Source organism: Mesoplodon mirus (genome assembly GCF_964341445.2).
Source record: "Mesoplodon mirus genome assembly, chromosome: 15".
NCBI lineage: Eukaryota > Metazoa > Chordata > Mammalia > Artiodactyla > Ziphiidae > Mesoplodon > Mesoplodon mirus.
This window is the reverse complement of record NC_138991.1, coordinates 68,537,475-68,554,149: the sequence shown is the minus strand read 5'-3', so window position 1 is coordinate 68,554,149 and position 16,675 is coordinate 68,537,475. Positions and strand designations below refer to the sequence as shown.

Sequence of the window (16,675 nt, the reverse complement as noted above, 5' to 3'; positions counted from 1 at the left end):
AAGATTTTTACTACCTGGCCCTTTACAGTAAAAGTTTGCTGACCCCCAGATAAGAGAATTCCCTAAGTGTACTTAGGTCATAGGGCAATGATTAAAGAATGACTAAAATATTGAAACAGGTTTAAACACATACAGATGCAAAACTGAAAATAATACCGAGTTTTAATGCAAAAATTAAAATATTGAATACTTTGACAAGTTTTTATTCTGGGTCTCCAGTATATATCTATATATCCCACCTCTGCCCAAAGGTTCCAGACCCAGTTGTTTTTTTTTTTTTTTTTTTTTTTTTTGCGGTATGCGGGCCTCTCACTGTTGTGGCCTCTCCCGTTGCGGAGCACAGGCTCCGGATGCGCAGGCCCAGCGGCCATGGCTCACGGGCCCAGCCGCTCCGCGGCACATGGGATCCTCCCAGACCGGGGCACGAACCCGTATCCCCTGCATCGGCAGGCGGACTCTCAACCACTGCGCCACGAGGGAGGCCCAACCCAGTTGGTTTTATGGGTGATTCCTGTCCAACTTTTAGGTTATACAAAGTATTTCTGACCCACCAAAAATATGGAAAACTTCCCCAAAACACTTTATAAGACTAGCATACCCTTGATTCCAAAAACTTGCCAAGTAAAGCATAAAAGAGAAAACAGGCCAATCTTACTCATGAGTTTAGATGCAAATAGCCTCTAAGTACTAACAAATTGAATTCAGCAATGTATCGAATATCCTTTGATACCTATTTTTGATTTTTAATGAAGTAAATGTAGAAACTTGACAAAAAGTTAACTAACACCTAAATCTTCCACCAAAAATCGGAAGAAACTATATTTAATTTTAATATATTAATTATATTAACATAGTGAAATTATATTTAAACAAATACATTCAATAAACTCATATATTTAATTTTATATACTGATCTCCACACTCCAGTCACTTACTGATTTTTCCATCCCGGGACTGAATCAAAGGTCTGGGTTAGAAGCCCAGCCCATCCCAGGTGGTTGTATAACCCAACCAAGTCCCTGATCCTCCCTGTGCTTTCGGTAAACTGAAGGGGCTGCACTAAGTCATCTCTAAAACTTGACTCCCCAGGTTTCAATTAAAGACAAATAGGCAGCCAGGCCCTGCTCTAGTTATTCTACTGGTCAAACAATTTCCATTAACCCAAGCAATAGAGAGGAAGATGCTTGAGAAAACAATTTGTACAAATGTTTTACTCTCTCATTTGGCTTCAGGAAGTGGCAGGCAACTCGAATATGTTCATTTGTGGGAAGGACTGTGCAGGCAACCACGAAGGAGAACAATGGGTTGTGAAAGAAAAGAGCCCTTCCAACTCAGACCTTTCTTTTTCTTCCGAGGTCTTTTCAGCTTCACAAAAGGAGTCATATTTTCCATATAATTGCTAAACATGTTTGCTTATTAAATTATTCTTTAATTAGTTAATGATTTTAGCCATGCTTTGCTCTTTGGATATTCATTTTTGTGTAATAAAATAATTATAGATAATTAAACTATCTCAAGCCTTTTTCTTTCCCCTAGAAAACATGCTGGGTATCCAAAAATGACAAGTTGTAAATTAATCTGGAAAACAAAGCATGGCAGATGAATGATTTGGTTGGAATTAATTAGGCACTAATTATATACTGGAACTAGACGAAGAATAAGACTCATTATAAAGATAAAATGCTGTTCTGAAAAGATGCACAGTTACCAGCATCCTTACCTTCTGCAGCAATGGAGTTGTTCCTGATCCAAGTCAGGGCCTTCAAGCAATCTTCTTCGTCGTTGAGGGTGAAATGATTGCAGGGAACTGGGCCCGTGTACTGCTGCAGACTGCTGTTCAGAACTTCTCTGTTTGTCGGGTGTTGACTAATGTCGGCCCCTGTAGGGCATGGGACCTGAGATACGTTACAGAGAGATGCTTATTTCAGTGGTAACAGGTGAAGCACTCACAAGTAATGAGTTAATTCATTGATTGATTGATTAATTTATTAAAATAAACAAAGCAATACCCAGTACAGGTGTGCCTTTTGCTGTCTCAAGATATAATCAGGTCTTAATTTTAAAAAAAACCAAAAAACAGGTGAAATGACCACTTGGAGCTAATTCTCAGAAGGAGCTGCCCTGGTCATCTGATGCTGCGTAACAAGTTATTCCAAGGCTCGGTAGTGCAAAACCCCCATTCAATAGGCTCACAGATTCTGTAGGTCAGCCATGCAGCCAGGGAATGGTGGGGGACAGTTTGTTTAGCAATGTTGGAGGCCTCAGCTGGGAAGACCTGAAGGCTGGGGGTGGTGACCTGATGGCCGGGGGCTGGAATCACCTGGAGATAAACTCTCTCAATCCTTTTTCTTTCCCCAAGAAAACATGGTGGGTATTTAAAAAGATGACAAGTCATCACTCTATGTCTAGCAGTTGGTGCTGGCTGTGATCCCAGCTGGGGTTGTCAGCCGGAACTCCACGTGGGGCCTCTCCCTGTGGCCTGAGCTTCCTCACAGCTGGTGGGCCGGGGGGTTGAGTTCCGGGGCTCATGTCCTGGGAGAGGGTAGCAGTCCAGCGAGCTCCACATTCTTCTCTTCCCTGGTCCTGAGAGCCCAGCAGGGCCTCTCTTGCCACGTTCAGTCACAGAGGTCTTCACAGAGGCCTGGCCAGGGTCAAGGGGAGGGAACCCAGGACCCTCTTGTTCCTGCAAGGGGGGCGGGGCCATGGAAGAGCACATAGTACTGGATTTGATGTCACTGGTTTTGGTAAAAACAATCTGCACTGAGGCAATTATATCAAGGGATTGAAATTCAAGCACGTAGAGGGTCTACCCACAAAATGAGGGAAGTGGGCTACTACTTACTTGTGAAAATTATAGGATTATCTTTCACTTTGTCAAAGAAGTGCTCTCTCGCTCTCTCTCTCTCTCTCTCTCTCTCTCTCTCAACACTGAGCCCTCCCAGTACAGCTCCTGTTCCCTCGCTTTTGACATAGACATGGGTGAAGACAGACGCTTTCCTCTGCTGTAGGAAACCCAATAACGGATAATGGCCAACTCTTGTCCTTGGTGTCCAGGATGCTGTGACAAGCTGGACGCCCAGGCCCTGGCCAGAGCGTTCAGCCGTGACTCAACTCCATCCGGTCATTGTCAGGGTAGAGTAGGGGTTCAGGGTGGCCAGATCTGATCACTCAAGAAATGCCAGATACTTGGGTTTTTTATGTGGACTCCTGATTTTTCATTACTTTGGTTCAATTAAAATCGAGCAAACAGACGCCATTGTGGAAGCCAAGTCAAACGGCACAGTGGGGCGGGTGTGCCCAGTGGGCCCCCGTGCTGCCCCTCCGAGGTTCATTTGGCGGCAGGTGGACATTATGGGAGATAACGAGGCCGGAACCTAGGGCAAGACTCCCAGGCAGTTCGGCTGCTGTCAGAGGCCCCGCACCAGCCGTCCTGCACATTTGTGGCGTGAGGCCTAAGGATGTGAGGCCAGACTCCTTCTACAGCTACGAAGGGCAAAACATTCACTGGCAGCGGAGACTAACACGGGCTCTCGGGAGGCTCCTCCTCCCCGACAACCGCGGGCAATGCCTGCTGTGCTGGGGGATGTGAATGCCGGCTGGTGCCGGGACACGTGGGGCTTCACTAAACCCCAGATGACATTTAGGAAACTTTCGGGTATATCCTTCCTCAAGAGAAGTGGTAAAGCCTTGGCACATTGCTGTGATGTATTTAATTCAATTTCAGGCTGGACTAAAACACAAAACAAAAACCCAGAATCTATTTTTAAAGCTGGATGTCCTTTCTCCATGAACAGCCTGCAGTAAAATGATATTTAGTAAAAAGGAACAACCCAATAAGCTGTGGTCATTTACTACAACTAAAATTGTGGAGGAAAGCTCTTATTAGCAATGTAATTTATTGAGCAATATCACACTAAAATTTTGGCATTCGTATATTCATGGTTATCATAAAGCAGTCCACTGAGGGCTTTGGTGAATGGTTTAAAGTGCACAATACTGAATACTGTGCTTTGGAGCTTTGAAACTTTACCAGAACGACAACAAGCATTATAGTATAAGAGAAAATGAAATTGGGGTAACATTATACCAGTTTAGTAAATCATGCTTTAACAAGTCAGGAAAAATCCTTAGCAGGAAAAGGCAGGGCTGAAGAACAAATTCAGAGCCATTCAATTTATAAAACTTTCAATGACGTATCATTCCAAATAGTGGGTGTTCAGATGAAAAAACAAGGAAAAGAGGGGGGGGAAGAAAGAAGGTCAAAAACGAGAATTAGTTTGCTACAATCCGGAAATGTAACTGCATTCTGATAATCCATATAATTCTTCCATGCACTTAAGTGGGTGGAGTTGTTTTTGCACATTTTTAACTATAAAGAATCAGAGAAATTAAAGGGATAATATATTTTCATGTTCGCACGGTGGCATTTCACAAAATAGGTAAAACTGGAGCTAGAATTTTAAATCCCAAAGCTAATTAATTTGTCCACACAGAGTTTAGCAAAATTCAGTACATCAAGAAGGATCTATGGGGAAAAATCATATTATGTCATCAACAAAAGGAGGGAGTTCAATTGGAGGCGTGGGCACATTTACTGAAGACACACCATCAGCGCTGGCTCCCCAAAGCAGGGCGTTCTCTACCACCACTGAACTGGCACTGACTTGTGATTGGAGGGGAGCAGACACTTCTCAACCATTCCAGATGATTTGGGACGGAGCATCACCTGCTGGTGGGAGCCCCTCGGCCACCCCGTTCTCCTCATGGCAGCAGGGGATGCTGGTGACCTAACCAATATCCTGTCTCCCTTTCTTTCTTAGTAACAGACTCCTGGGACATATGCCCATTTGGAACATCTTCCAACTCATGACCTGAGAGGTCAAGAGAGATAAGCAGGTGTCCTTACGGGGGCAGGGGGAGGGCAACTCGAAAAGTCATTTTACTCTAGTCTTTCCTCCTTCCTGCTTCTTGCACATGAAATGGCTGGAACCACAGCAGTCACCACAAGATGCTGAGGATGGAAGCCACATTCCAAACATGGAAGAACAAAAGACAGAAGGGCCTGGGTTCTTGAGGACACCAGGAAGCCACCTTACCAGAACTGAGGTTGCTTTTCTCCATATATATATATATTTTTTAAGATGTTGGGGGTAGGAGTTTATTAATTAATTAATTTATTTTTGCTGTGTTGGGTCTTCGTTTCTGTGCGAGGGCTTTCTCTAGCTGTGGCAAGCGTGGGCCACTCTTCATTGCGGTGCACAGGCCTCTCACTATCGCGGCCTCTCTTGTTGCGGAGCACAGGATCCAGACACGCAGGCTCAGTAGTTCTGGCTCACGGGCCCAGTTGCTCTGCGGCACATGGGGTCCTCCCAGACCAGGGCTCGAACCTCTGTCCCCTGCATTGGCAGGCAGATTCTCAACCACTGTGCCACCAGGGAAGCCCCAGATATTTTTAAAGAGAGAGAAAAAAAAAAACTTAAAAAAGAACTGTTTATTTGACTCTAGCTATAAACGGTAAGTTCTAGAATTTGTGAGTTGTGAAGACTTTTAAAGCCATCCAGTGTAACCTCTGCAGCACATGGATGGGAGAGGGCAGGAGGGAAGGAGGAGGCATGGGGAAGGAGACAGGGAGAGAGGGAGGGAGGAGAGAGACAGGCAGTGGCGAAGAACTGGAGCCAGACCACCTGCACTCAAACCCTAGACCCTAGTCTGCCACCCTCGTGCGACCTTGGACAAGTTGTCTTGTCTGACCTTTGACCTCAGCCCCACTGCAGCTTGGTTCCCTCACCTGCGAAATGGGGGTGGGAGTGGCAGGGAGCTCAGGGTGTTATCACAAGGGTGACCTCAGGGAGCACTGGTGTGGTGCAAGGCCAGTGCTCGATCTAGGTCAGGTGCTCTGACCTCTCCTGCCGGTTGCCTGCTGTACCCGGGGGTCAGACAGTCCCTCTTGGTGGAGGCTCTGACCCTTAGGAGGTAGTTTCTTAGGATGGATGTGCGCTGTAGTCCATGGCTTCTGATGTCTGTCGTTATCTGCTTCCCGGGCCACAGTGTCTGAGTCGAATTCATTTCTACACGAACACTCTCAGCCATCGGACTCTTTGCCCCTCTGGCTAAACATCCAGGGTGACCTCTTATCTCTGGAGGTGCTTCAGCTGGTTCCTTCCCTTACGTGTGACACCAAGAAATGCACGTCATGCAGAAGTGCATGCAGGTGCACTTCTGTCCTCTGATACACTCTGTGACACAACCACATTGTGCCACATTACAGGCTCGTGACCTCCACGTCATCGTCACGAATTTCACCCTTTGTCAGGATCAGTGCTCTTTTTTCTCCAGCTGATTCTGCTTCACCGGATATGACTATTGCTGCTGCTTGTAACAGCTGTTTGAATTTGCTTGACATCTTTTGCTGGTGCCCCTGGAACTATCTTTTCACTCTTAAACTCTGAGTGTGGTTTGTTTTGTATTCCTCTTGTATTTCAACGTCCCTGTAAAAACAGGTCCTTGGTCTTGTAATGGGGGCAATTTAAAACCATGACACTTGCTGTTACAACTGTTAGGTTTTTTTCCTTATGCCATTCTGGTTCGTACTTTCAAGTGAAAGCATTTTCTTTCTTTTCCTGCCTCTGGTTACATGAAGGATGTTTTCGTCCTTTTTATCTTCTCCAGTTTTTGAAAGGTGAATTTACTTAGGCTGCTCAAAAGCATTCTTTAACCTTATTTCCTCTAAATTTCCTCTAAGAGTCAAGAATGAAACATTGCCTTTGTGCTTCCCCATTTAGGACACTGCATAGTCCTCCTTGGCCACCTCTCTCCCTATTTTCAAGAACTCGGCTTTGATTAGATTACTTTAGAGTAAGATTCATTATTGCCCATCTTGGATTTATTCTCAGATTTATAAAAATGATTTGGATTACCTTTTTAATTGTTTGTGGTGTTGCCATGTGTCCTTTTATACTACTGTGTCCAGTTCTTTTCTGTCTCCATTATCCAGAGTGTGAATTAAAGACCACAGAAGATCTTCTTTCTCAGGCCTGGCCCATAAAGAACACTTTTTGCCATCCTCCAATAGGACACACTTAGGCGAGCATGTGATGACTGAATTGCCCATTTTCTTCAAAATTCTGAGCAGCCAGTTTCATTTTCTTAAACCACTGAAGGCTGGAGAGGTAATTTTTTGCCTTATTTGCCCTGCCTTATTTTTGTTCATTTTTAGGCAGGGTGGGGGGAGGTAATCTGCAATTTTTCTCTTGAAGTTTGTTCATTGTTTTCCCTATCGTTCTCATAGAACCAAAATTTCATCAGAATGTAACTAGCTGAGAAAATTCTTCCTTGATTTTGCCAAGAATGTGGTCAACTGGATGATGTTTTCAGGTAAGGAAAGTTTTCTTCTAGCATATCTTTATTGTCTCTATTCCATGTATTTGGGCCTCTTCTTTGGGAGAAGCACTGTCCAGGCATGGCCGCCACCTCTAGCGTATCTTCTTGTCTCTGGCACCCAGTGTATCACTTTGCCCTTTGCCTCCACCCTCCAGGGGAGTTTCGTGATTGGTCTTCAGCTGACATCACCAACTTGTACAGAAGCAGGTCTGTCTCTTGATGGAGATTTAACATCAATCCTTTCTTACTCCCCATCTCCCTTTTTATCTCACCCTGTGGCCTTCTCAGCTCAGCCTCTGCTCTTCGAATGTCTTTGGCTCCTGTGATGGAGGCCGTAATGAGGATGATATACAGTGTCCTGGGGAGAGAGACAGAGACAGAGACAGAGAAAGAGGGGCAGAGAGAGAGAGAGAGACAGAGAGAGACAGAGAGAGAGAGAATGGATCCTGCATTCCTGCCTTCTGGAATATTTTCAAAAGTATGTTCTTGCTCTGATTTTTCTAGATGTTGTTCTCTTTGCTCTTAGTCTGTGTTATCTTTTTTGTTCCAGTTGTTTATTGCTCTGCAACAAACTCACACCAAAACTCAGTGGTTTAAACCACCACTGTTTTATCACCTTTCATGATTTTGTGGCCAGAAGTTCGGGTAGAGCTTGGCTGGGCAATCCTTTTATTCCACGTGTTATCGATAGAGGGCACTTGGTGACATTCAGTGTATGGATGGTCTGGTCTGGAGGGTCCATGATGGCTTCACTCACATGTCTGGGGCCTTGGCAGGGATGGCTAAGAGCCTGGGCTCGGCTGGAACTCTCAACTGGAGAACCCATGTATGGCATTTCCAGCATGGCGGTCATAGGGTATCTGGAATCCTTATGTGGCAGCTCAGGGCTCCAGGAGCCACTGTTCTCACAGACAAAGAGAAGCTGCCTAGACTTTGATTTGGACTTAAATTCACGCCATGTCATTTCCTTTGTACTCTGCTGGTCAAGGCTGTCACAAGCCTGCCCAGATTCAAGGGGAGGAGATGTTGGCTCTGATGGGAGAAGCCTCAGGGAATCTGAAGTCTTGATTTAAAACGGCCTCTTTTCTTTGGCCTCATGCTGTTATTTTCCCCTTTAATCCGTCCCAACACAGGGAGGTCTCTTCATGCTGGGCACTGCCAAACGACAAGGGGTGGCACCTTGATGCATGCAGCTCTATCCACCCTCTGCAGCAGGCTCTTGCCTGGGCCTGCACTGTCCCGATGCCAAGTTCTTCTATCTCCCATCTGAGACATAAGTCGCCTCCTTGGAGACCACATCCGTTGCTCACCCACACCAAGCTCACCAGAGCTCACACCCCATTTGCCCTCGCCCGGCTGCACGCTCTCGCCCCCCCCCCCCGCTGGCTTTCCCCGAGTGCCACCCCGTGGGAGTCCCAGCCACGGTTTTCTCATGGCCCACGCCAACCCATCTGACTTCAGGCTGACAGATTTTTATCCCTCCTCTCTCTGAGATGACCCACACCCGGGCGCGTGGGAGTGGGCATCTCTACGTCTCTGCTCGATGCTCCATGAGCCAGGGAGGGGGCTCGGGGACCCTGGTTATAAGGTCTTGCAGACAGCTTTTCAGAACCGGCATGTGCTCACCAATAAAAATAATCAAATCCATCCGTGGGGTTGGGGAGGGGCTTAGAGGGTACTGGACGTGAGCTAGAAAAACCTTCATCATCCAAAGCGGAAAGGTCATAGGTAATGTCGGAAGTTGACCGATCAAGGCGAAAACTTCTATAAACACATTGTTTGTAGTTCTGGGGGGTAACCAATGAAGAACGAACAACAGAAATGCCTCAGAATGGCTGACCCTGGCGAGAAGGCTTGGAAGTAGAGACCAGGGCCCCTCACACGCAGCCCTGCAGCACACTGTATCTTGTGCATGGATTTTATGATTAAAAAAATAAGTGTTATGGATTTGGATGTCAAAAATATTGCACGGTATTTTAGACTGGTACATGCCATTTACAGGTCAGATTAGAGGTTAAGATTTGTAATTATATTTTATAACAGGTAGTCTTCTTATTTTCATCATTTTAACTTGTTGGTATTTTTTTAAATCACAAAATTGGGGCGAAACCGTGAGAGTGGAGGAGAAGGGAAATAGGGAAAGAAATAAGAGCTGGAAGCTCCTAGGGAATCCAGCTGCCTTTTTTTTATATCAGTCTACGTACTTTTAATCTTTATGTCCTTCTGGAAAAATTAAATTGAAACTCTCTTTATCACTTCATTTCGTGTTTCCCATTGTTAAAAGGGCAAGAGCTTAATGTGCCACAGACTAAAGCCGCAGGGGCAGCTGGGCACACATGGGCAGACGCCCGAGTCTCTGGACAGCTGGCCGGGCCTTCCTGTCACATTTTCCCAAGTCCACGGTCGCAGGCAGCAGCTGGAACTCGGAGGGGCAGGTGAGGGGGGACAAAGGGGTGCTTGGTATTTTCTTCTGGTTTCACGTTTGAAAAAGAGGAGTACTTAAGTAACCAGTTTATTTTTCCCCTTTATCCAGAAAAAAAAAATCCTTTCCTACACTTTGAGAATTGGATTGCTTTAAAAGAAGACGAAGGAGAAGGAGAAGAGGAAGGAGGGGAGGAGGAAGGGGAAGAAAGAAAAGGAATCACTCAGACGCTGATCCAAGCTGGGTCCTCAGGTGGTCCCCTCACTAGCGGCCTTGGCCTTACCCAGAAACGTGTTAGAACCGAGATATCTCAGCCACAGCCCCCCACCCCCACCCCCTGCTCAGCATCTACATTTTAACGAGATGCACAGGGGATGTGTGTGCACATGGCAGTTTGAGAAGTGCTGCTCTAAGGTACAGACGAGGTTCTAGGTCGAGAAAGTTCAAGTCTGTGTTTCTCCGCCTTAGCTTAGAATCACCTGGGAGCTTCAAAAAAATACTGATGACTGGACCCCACTCATCCCCAGAATAATTAAAACAGAGCCTCTGGGGGTGGGGCCCTGGCCTGGGTTTATTTCAAAAGTGCCCCAGGTGCTCTCAATGGGTAGCCCAGGCTCAGCGCTCGAAGTCAGTGATGCGCACAGTTGCTGGGCTGTCTATCCCCACCAGGCCGGCCTCCCCTGGCTCATCTGTGGGAAGCAGGCCTGAGCACATCCCCAAGGTGGCCTAGGACAGGAACAGAAAAACATGACCAGTGCCTGGGGTGGAGAGTGGATAACTCCCTACAAACCCAACTTGGAGGCCTATCCCGTCCCTGAGAGAAAATGTAATGAAAAGACTCCATCATCTAAATCTCTTTTCATCAAAGAGATGCCCTATTTCTGTGGCATTTCTGCATGAAATGCTCCAGCATTGCAAATCAAGAACGTTCAAATTCGCTTCTGTTGGACGTTGAATAGGTCACATCCTGCAACACTTCCCTGGAATGTGGCTCGAGAATTTAATCGAGTTGTAAAGCACGGTCACCAGGTAAGCAACCAGCCACACTTCCTAGCTTTGTAACCAAGAGACAAAATAAACTAAGGCTGACAGAAGGTGCGCATGTTTGAAATACTTTCTCGCAAGCCCATCACCACCGCCAAATGTTAGCCTCTTGAAGCATAAATTAATTTTCCACAGATGCACGCTGGGCTGCGTCTGGATTCTGCTCTGGTGAGCAGTACGTGTTAGACTTTTGGACTACAGCTTCAAGGATGACACTTCTCCAACTTGCTGTGATTCTTATCCTTGAGCAGAATGTTTTTCTTGGAATGGGTTTCCAGGAGGGTTTTGGACCGGTTCCGGTCACATGTGCAGGTGGGAGGCACGCTCTTGACCCTGAGACATGGGCCTGGTCAGCACATGACCCTTGCCATCCCCCGAGGGCTCACCTGGTACTGTTGCCCGGTGCAGAGGACAAGGTGGTCGTAGAGCACGACTTCTTCTCTGGAAACAATGACTTGCTTAGCTGCTCGGTCTATGGCAGTCATTTTACCAACCACCACGTTGACCCAGGAGCACAGCGACATCAACGTGTGATCTTTGTCAGTATAACAGTGGCTGCGGAGAGAGAGGCTCCATCAGTGACATTTGAGCAGCTGACAGCGGGCATTCATTAGACATCTGCTGAGCTGGTTCAAGTCCCCTGGTGGGCCGAGCCTGTGCTCTTGCTGGGAGTTTACCGGGACCCAGGCTAGCCAGGAGATTTGTCCTTATGAGACACTTAGTCACAAATTGACATCTTCCCATTAAAGCTAAAGTGTTCTGCCTGGGGTAGACCAGTCCACAACAGGGAGGGAGGGAGTGTGTGTGTGTGTGTGTGTGTGTGTGTGTGTGTGTGTGTGTGTGTGTGTGTGTGTGTAATCATTCATATATACGTGTGTGTGTGTGTGTGTGTGTGTGTGTGTGTGTGTGTAATCATTCATATATACTTTTGCTTCCATTTCATGGCAGGTGTAAATTTACCTTAGCGGTTGATCTGTCATATTGACAACTGTCATATTGACCACAGACTCAGAGCGAATGAGGATGAAGAAAGTGACATCTGAGGATTCCCACAGGCAGGGGTCAAGGTCCAGAATATCGAGAACCCTGCCTATTTGCTAAGGCTTTTCAATAAATGATTCATTCTTAGAATTAGTGTATGGATTCATGCCAAAACAACAAAACGCATTTTATTTAGAGAAAATGTCCATTAGGGAATTATGTTTGCATCCAGTACAATCCCTGGGGACTCTGGGGGGTGGGGGTCACTTCTCAGGGTAAAGGTGATTTACGGGGACCGCTGCTTCCATAAGAGCAGGCCCAGGGTAGATGGGTTTTGTTCTCTGGGTTCTATTCGAGGGTGAACACAATACTGTAATGGGAGAAAAGTGGGTTTCCTGTGGCTTTGGGTTTACTTAGAGTTCTGTGAGGGTTGTTTCCAGAATTTTCTGGAAGGTTTGACCTCATGTACATGACGTTTTAATAACCCTGTTCTGAAGATGCAGAGTGTAGGGCAGCAGAACAGTGAGAGTCTATTTAAATCGAGGCTTCCCCGTGCCAGGGTCTGTGTCCCTGTGGTGTCGCCAATGAAAATGGACCCTGGGGACTCTGCATCCCCTTTTAGAACTTCAGTTTCCTCACCTCTCAGCAGGAGATAACGACCCCTCCTCACATGCCTCGAGCATTGCAAGGGATGGACATGAGAATGTAAGAGATGCTGTCTGTCAAGTGGGATGCATATGTGAAGGGTATTATTCCATATAATATTAATGATACACAATCCTGTTTACTCTCCTTGGAGGCAAACAGGATTCTGAAGTGGTAATGGGAGAACATTTTTTCTTTTTGATCCACGCATGGGTCTGCTCTCACCACACAAAAAGAATCCTGGTAATGGATGCACATTAGACCCTGTTATAGGGCCTGTGAAAGAGAACGGAGTCTGGGCTTTGTATCTCTCCACACAATGACACTTAAAAACAAGAAAATTTCTTCTTAATAAGAAAAGAAAATCGGGGGCTGGTCTGCCACAGGAAAATAACAGATAGTGAGATGAAATTCACTTATAAAAAGCCATTTTGGTAGCTTTACAGGAAAACAGGAGGCTTCACTGATTTCATACATCTGTGAGAGACCCACGAGGGATTCTTCTTACTTGGGATGTGATCCATTCCTAACAGGAGCAGTACTGTCAGCTGTCCAAGATGAGGAAACATTAAATATAGTTAATGCACAGGGATTCGTCATATGAGGATTTGCTCAAAGATGAAAGTTCTCAGGAGAAATTTGGGGAAGGCTAAGACAATGTTATTTCTAATGACTGTAGGCCAGCGGTGTTGATAATTTCAGAATGCATACTTCAGAGATAAAATCTGAAGCTCTGTCCAGTGGGAACTGGCACTCGGGAATGCTGGGGTTGCAAGGACCTTAGGAAGCACTGAAAAATATGGGGTGCTTGCTTTTACAGCCTGTGACCACATGGAATGACATTTCTCAGCTTAGAAACTGAGAGATTTACACTGTGTGTAGCTGATGCCTATCTGTTTCGGATATTAGAATCCATTCTGGACCTTCTTTAATTTACCCATGAGGCAGTGAGACTAGATATTGGAGGCTGTAAGTGATATTTCTCCAAAATTATTTCCTAAGCAGAGTTAATGAGCATTAAGATTCCCACAGGGCAGGGACCATCTCCAGGCTTGAGGACAAGAGAAATATCTCCACTAGAGTCCTCTGGAAGAGAGAGAAGGAACCAAAGAAGGTAGGTCAGTGAAACTTTGTGTTTCTCTAGTGACCTTGACTCTGACGCAAAAATAATGTGAAAGCTTGTCTTCACAGAACATTCTGGAGACAGGTAATAAGGAGAAAAAAAGTAGAAATGCAGGATGGGGGAATTGCTGGAACAGGACATATGTGGAGAGTGGCCAGCTTGCTCAAAGTTGCAGTGACCCCAAATCTAGTGATGGGAAGACTTAGCCTAAAGTTCCAGGTACAAAATTAAGAGCAAACTCCAGAGGAATAAATGTAAGTGTGGTGAAGACCTGCACTTCATGGAATCAGAACCCTGCAGGACCGGAAAGAAACTCAGAGGTTTCCAGCAAGGGTTTATCGTGACGCTCCCAGAAGAAGGAGCATCATAATTAACCTTCAGTTATTCAGATCTGATTGTCCGATTAGTGGATTTCTCCCGTCGCCGGTTCCTCCTCCCCTCCCTCCGCCCTCCTTTCTGTTGCATCCCGGGCACATCATTAGCACGTCCGCCAGAGGCTGGACAGGGCCGGGTTCGGGCAGGGGAGGTGGGGAGACAAAACATGGCTTTTCAAAACCTAGTAACAGCAATAATCAATCAAAACACTGGTTACGGAAAAGTTCAGAATTTGTATTTAGCGTGAGGAATTCGAATCATTAAATTTTTGGATATCCATGCACTTGTTCTTTCTAAACTCCATGACCAGACATAATTTCCTGTATTGGGGTCTGAGGAACATTTGAAAGGCAACATCCTGTTGATGTTTCAATTTGTGGTTTCTAAGAGGATAACATGCAGGTACTCATCCAGAGACATCTTATATGGCTGTGTTATTTAGTCCCTGTCTACACCCTGATGGAGAGGACTTCTTCAGGTACTTTTGGAGGTAACTGTCATCTATTTGACATTATTTACTGAGCACCTGCTAAGTGCCAAGCACTATCCCAGATGCTGGGAACCCATCCGTGAACAAAAGGCAAAAACTTCCTGCCCTTGTAGAGTTTACATCATAGTTGAAGGATTCAGAATAAACAATTTTAAAAGGCAAATTGTATAATATTTACAAGGATTTCAGTAGCAAGAAAGAGAGCAGAGAAGGAGGATTAGAGTGTGTTGGAGAGTTCGCTGCAGACAACTAGATGGTCAGAGTAGGTCTCATGGAAAAGCTGACATTTCAGCAAAGACTTGAAGAGAGAAAAGCAAAGACCCCCAAGGTGAGGACTTGCCTGTTGTGTTCGAGGGACATCAAGTAGGCTGGTGTGGTGACAGCAGAGAGAACAAGGGCAAAAACAGTAAAAGAGGGGTTCGGAGGAGCCAGAAGAACAGATTGGAGCATCTGGAAATTTCTGTGACTACAAAATCCTTCTGCAGCTGGGCTGTCTGATAGGGCAGCTGTGAGCCACACGTGGCTAGCCGCCCACTTCAAATGTGGCTCATGTAATCAACGAGCTGAATTTTAATCCCCTAACTGTAATTAATTGAAATTTAAGCAGCCACATGTGGCTCACCGCCGCCACACTGGACAGAGCAGCTCCAGGCCACTCGGGAGTTGACAGGATCTGATTCACGTTTCTGCAGCCTTGCTCTGGCTACTGGGTTGGGAGTGTGGAGGGGGAAGGACAGAGGCAGAGACCCCAGGTGATCGTGCACCCAGCCACACGCAGGTCCCCACAGAATCAGGCCAGCAGAGCATCACTTGCTAGCCTGTCTCTCCTGGAACACAGCTGACCTGGACTGACAGAACCTTTGCCAGGCCGACTGAATGACATTCCTCATGAGACATTTATCAGGAACACCAGCATTTCCTGGGAATTATGTCACTTGGAAAGAAGGGAAAGTGAGGGAAGGGGGTGTACGTGGGTTGATCCTCCATGCTCAGCCAGAACTTGGTGTTAGGCTAATTTTAACCAAAAACTCCAGCAAGGCTGGCTTATCATACACATTTCCAGTCAAAACCCCCAAAGCTCAGAGAGATGAAATCCCCTTTGCCATGGGAGCAGGATCTGAATTCACTGACCTGGCTCAAAACCCACATCTTGAGGCTTCCCTGGTGGCGCAGTGGTTGAGAATCCACCTGCCAATGCAGGGGACACGGGTTTGAGCCCTGGTCTGGGAGGATCCCACATGCCGCGGAGCAACTAGGCCCGTGAGCCACAACTACTGAGCCTGCGCGTCTGGAGCCTGTGCTCCACAACAAGAGAGGCCGCGATAGTGAGAGGCCCGCGCACCACGATGAAGGGTGGCCCCCGCTCGGTGCAACTGGAGAAAGCCCTCGCACAGAAACGAAGACCCAACACAGCCAAAAATAAATAAATAAATAAAACAAAAAAATCCCCACATCTTTTTGACTGCACCCTGATGATGTCCTTCCCCAAACCCCAAAGTTTAGAGTCTGATAAAAGTATTAGGTCAAAATGAGCTTAGCTCTGCTGGCAAGGAGACTGCCGTTTTTCTCACAGTTTGAAGGCAAAGTCAGCCTTTTTCACAGAGGAAAGAGGGTCCTTCGTTGTGGATCTAAAATGAAAACCCCCCGAGAGAGAACAATTTCCTCCCTCCTTGTTGGAAAAATTGGGACATTGTTTCTAGAGGCAGGGAGCCTAATCATTCTTGTACTCATGCTTTGCTACAGGAAATTAAAATGAATGGAAGCTGTGTGATAATGAAGTGGCATTTTCTAGAAGCAGCGTTGTCAAAGACTGATTCTACTGGGACAGAAACAATGACAGACTCAGAGGACTCAGAAGGCCTCTGCCTCATCAGCCCTGATGACAAACGGCCAGGTGGGCCTGAGACCCTCACCCCACGGAGGTGCCCAGACTTTAGCTCCCTCCGGCAAGTTGCCTTGTCTGATGCAAATACAGTCACCAAGCTCCCATTCCCTGGAGTGTCACTCAGAACCCAAAAGCAGGTGGTGTCTGGGTCACAGACCCGTCCCAGTTGTTTGGAACAGGGCCGGCATCCTCCCAGACCTGCTATTTACTCTTAACTTGCATTTGTATCTCTTAAGGAACATCTGAACTCAGGAGAAAAGGCTGCTACTTCCTTTTTCTACCATTTAGCAGAAAAAGGACTGCACACAAATGAGGACATTTAGGTTTCAG

At 46.3% G+C, this 16,675-nt stretch overlaps 1 protein-coding gene across 1 annotated transcript in view; it reads right to left on the bottom strand.

The window, feature by feature from the left end:
• Positions 1 to 16,675, bottom strand: part of CFAP61 (cilia and flagella associated protein 61) — a 250,693-nt gene that overhangs the window by 68,251 nt on the left and 165,767 nt on the right. The window contains exons 20-21 of the mRNA XM_082645893.1: positions 11,233 to 11,401; positions 1,721 to 1,895 (exon numbers count right to left, since the gene is read on the bottom strand). Coding sequence (XP_082502019.1) covers positions 1,721 to 1,895; positions 11,233 to 11,401 — 344 coding nt within the window. The remainder of the gene's footprint in view (positions 1 to 1,720; positions 1,896 to 11,232; positions 11,402 to 16,675) is intronic.